General features: G+C 44.5%; 1 protein-coding gene across 1 annotated transcript; it reads left to right on the forward strand.

Moving 5' to 3' along the window:
• Window positions 1-249: 249 nt before the first annotated feature.
• LOC308608817 (melanoma antigen preferentially expressed in tumors-like) lies at window positions 250-2,944 on the forward strand (the record flags this gene model as incomplete). Its single annotated transcript, XM_081222149.1, has 3 exons — window positions 250-539; window positions 994-1,596; window positions 2,431-2,944. 3 exons carry the CDS (start codon window positions 250-252, stop codon window positions 2,942-2,944), a joined length of 1,407 nt encoding a protein of 468 aa, XP_081078275.1.
• Window positions 2,945-3,293: the final 349 nt, after the last annotated feature.

The raw sequence follows: 3,293 nt of genomic DNA on the forward strand, positions 1-3,293 counted from the left end.
TTTATCTCATGTAAATGTGTGTGTGTGTGTGGGCGTGCGTGCGTGTGTATACACATATATAATTAAATTACACACAAGTCCATTTTTATTCTATTCCTATAGTAGAGGTCACTTGAGTTGGCCCTATGATTGACCACATACTTATTCAATAAGTATTTTTTCCATAGCTAACCCTGGATGCAAACAAGTGACTATAGATATCTTCTCAGGATTTCTAAATATTCTCCACTGTGAAGCAGGTTTTTGAAGATGGACCACAAGACCACAGTCACCCTCCTTGAGCTTGCTGCAAAGAGTCTGCTGAATAATGAGCCTGTAGCTATCCATGCCCTGGACGAAATCCCAAGAGACCTCTTTGTTCCATTGTTCAACGCTGCCTTCTTGGGTGGGCATAAGACGATGCTAACGGCAATGGTGAGGGTTTGGCCTTTTCGCTGTCTCCATATTGGGTCATTGTACACACAGAAGTCATACTATGACATCTTGGAAGCCATGATTGATGGTCTGCAGATGCTCCCTGTCCAGAACTCATCCTCTTGGTAAGACTATGATGAGTGGAGACACAGGGAGTCAGCAGGAGGGTATGCTGTAGCCTGGGGCAGGGGAATACCTAACCGTCTCCCAACAGTAGCCAATGGTGAATACTGCAGTCTTTGCAGAGCTGTCGGTCAGCACTTGGGGTCACCTTCGGGACTCTATTGCCTTATAGAGTTGATTATAGAATAGAAGTGCTTGAGGATACTATGAATGGATTTGAGTGCGATTACACACAAGTGGAATATGGGCATTGAGGCAGGGAAAGCCTGGAGGTGAAGGAGGGGGTGGGGAAAGGATGAAAGATGCTGCATTTGTGTGGAAAGAACTTCTTGTTGAATGGCAGTGAAGCGCAAACCAGGGTTAAAGTGCACTGTCCCTGCTTCTCATCATTGATCTTGCTGGGTTATATTAAAATCAGCTATCTCTCATGTGTTCTGTCTCTTCCTTTCCTTACAGGGGGCCCAGACTGAGGATCCTAGATTTAAGGCATGACCCGGAGTGTAAGACAATATGCTCTGAGATTCGGACCACATTCCCTTTCTGTTTTAAGTCATGCAAATACTCTCAGCGCTCTATCCTTAAGATAGAAGAAGCTCAGCATAGTGTCAGGCGCCTCGGGATTGGTAATTCTGGGTCTGCGCCTCAGTCAGCTCAGGAACCCATGGAATTACTAGTGGATATTTCCTTCAATGGTACCTTGAGAACAGAGCAATTCCTCTCTTTCCTTTGTAGTAAAATTCAGCAGGACTTTGGGTCCTTGCACATCTGCTGCAGAGATTTGCAAATCGATAGAATGTCTGCCCACAAAAGTATCCTGCAGTTTCTTGATCTGGGGTGCATTGATCACCTGGAAATGGATGAGACTGATCTGAGTGAAGTCCTCACCCTTTTGGCTCGGGTGATCCACCTGAACAGCCTTACTCTGTGTAACATCCCCTTTAACTCTTATCCGAGAAGGAAGTTCATATCTTTTCTCCTCTCCCTTGGGCGGCTGGACAACCTCCAGGAGCTCAGCTTGCCTTTCGTCTGCCTCACCAATCAACTGCACAAACTGCTCAGGTGAGGGGATGGGGAGGAACCTGTGTTCCTTGAACACCTCATTGTTAAGACAGAAGAGACCATGCTTGGATCTTCCTAAGCTCCTTGTAACCCATTTCTCTTTTTACCTCAGTGTAGGCACTGCTGGGAGTTTGAACCTAGCCGGGGGAGAGAGGGGTACCTTATGGTGAGCAGCAGATGAGGTTAGAAAAGGAAGCTGTTCTCATACATTCATTCATTCATTCAGTGACCGTGGGCAGACACTATAATAAGTGTGTAAATATATTGGTGAAAAAGACTCAGTCCTTCTCTTATTGGACTTTACAGCTCTCTGGAGAGGAAGGGGAGGCATTCAGATGGAGAAACATTAAGCTATAGGACTAATGCACATGCCCATGGATGGGCCCCAATAGTTAACACTGCCAGATAATTTTGCTCCTGTATTTCCCCCAAGCCTTAGACCCTGAATGGAGAGCTTGTCATCTGGGAACTAGTCAAAGGAAACCCTCAGTTGGCTGCTTTCCCAGACCCATCCTCGCCAAATAAGTGAATCAGATGCAACACTGATTATGTCATATATACTAAGTGCATGCAATTTCTTCACTTAATCTTTCCCGCAGTTCTTTATAATAATTACTACTGTGCACGTTTTCAAGATTAAATCCCTGTACCTCAGAGTTGTAAAGTAACTTTCTCAAGGTCACAAATCTATAAAGTCTGATCCCAAAGTCCACATTGTTAACCACCTATTGCAAACCGTGAACACAGTACTTTATTCTAGAGCCTTAGGTACCTATAATTTGGGGCTCATTGCCCTCATTCTTCTGAAATAACCTTACTCTTTTCTCTCTATAGAGTTGTGCCACGTCAGTTGGATACACTGTATCTACCTTACTGTAGCCTTTCTAACAGAGACATCACTGTCCTGTCCGAGAGCTCTCAGGCCACCCACCTAAAGGAACTGAGTCTCAGTAACAACATGATCTTCTCAGAAGGATATGAGCCCTTCCAGGCTCTGCTGGAGAAGGTCTCAAGCACCCTGCAACATCTGGAGATAAACAATTGTATGATAACTGATTCTACTCTGTCTGCCGTCCTCCCAGCCCTGAGCCACTGTACCCACCTCAATTTCCTTAGCTTTGTCTTCAATCCCATTACGATGCCTGTGCTCAAGAGTCTTCTACAGCACTTGACATCCTTGATGAAGCTGAAGTATGTGATTTATCCTGTCCCTCTCCATTGCTACGAGCAAGGGAATTTTCATGACAGTTTGGACCAACAAAAACTTGCTGAAGTTCAGGCTCAGTTGCAGGCGATGCTGCACGGGGCACAGCGGAACGACATGAAATGGGTCCCTTGTTCAAAGTGATTTCCACAGTACAAGGAGGTGTTTCAACACTGATGTTTGGCCATGAAAGCGTTCAATTTTTTCTTTTTTCTTTTTTTTGCCTGAAACCCAAGTTTGTAGAGACACATATGTAAAGTTCTAATGTTCTAGGAAACTGGGGTTAGGAACAGTGGATATGTAAACTGATCTTTATAAAAGAGGAAATTTTAAAGGGAAACAGAGGAATTTGAAAGGTTCTCTGGATCTCTTGCCCACTGCCTTCTACATCTTCTGGTTACTAACCACAGTGTTGAGTATGTGACGTAAGCTGACCCAGTCATGGTATATCGTTTGCTTATCCACACTGATTGGTTCACTTATCCTTTTATGG

This window comes from Mesoplodon bidens, assembly GCF_964165515.1.
Source record: "Mesoplodon bidens genome assembly, chromosome: X".
In the NCBI taxonomy this organism is placed as follows: domain Eukaryota; kingdom Metazoa; phylum Chordata; class Mammalia; order Artiodactyla; family Ziphiidae; genus Mesoplodon; species Mesoplodon bidens.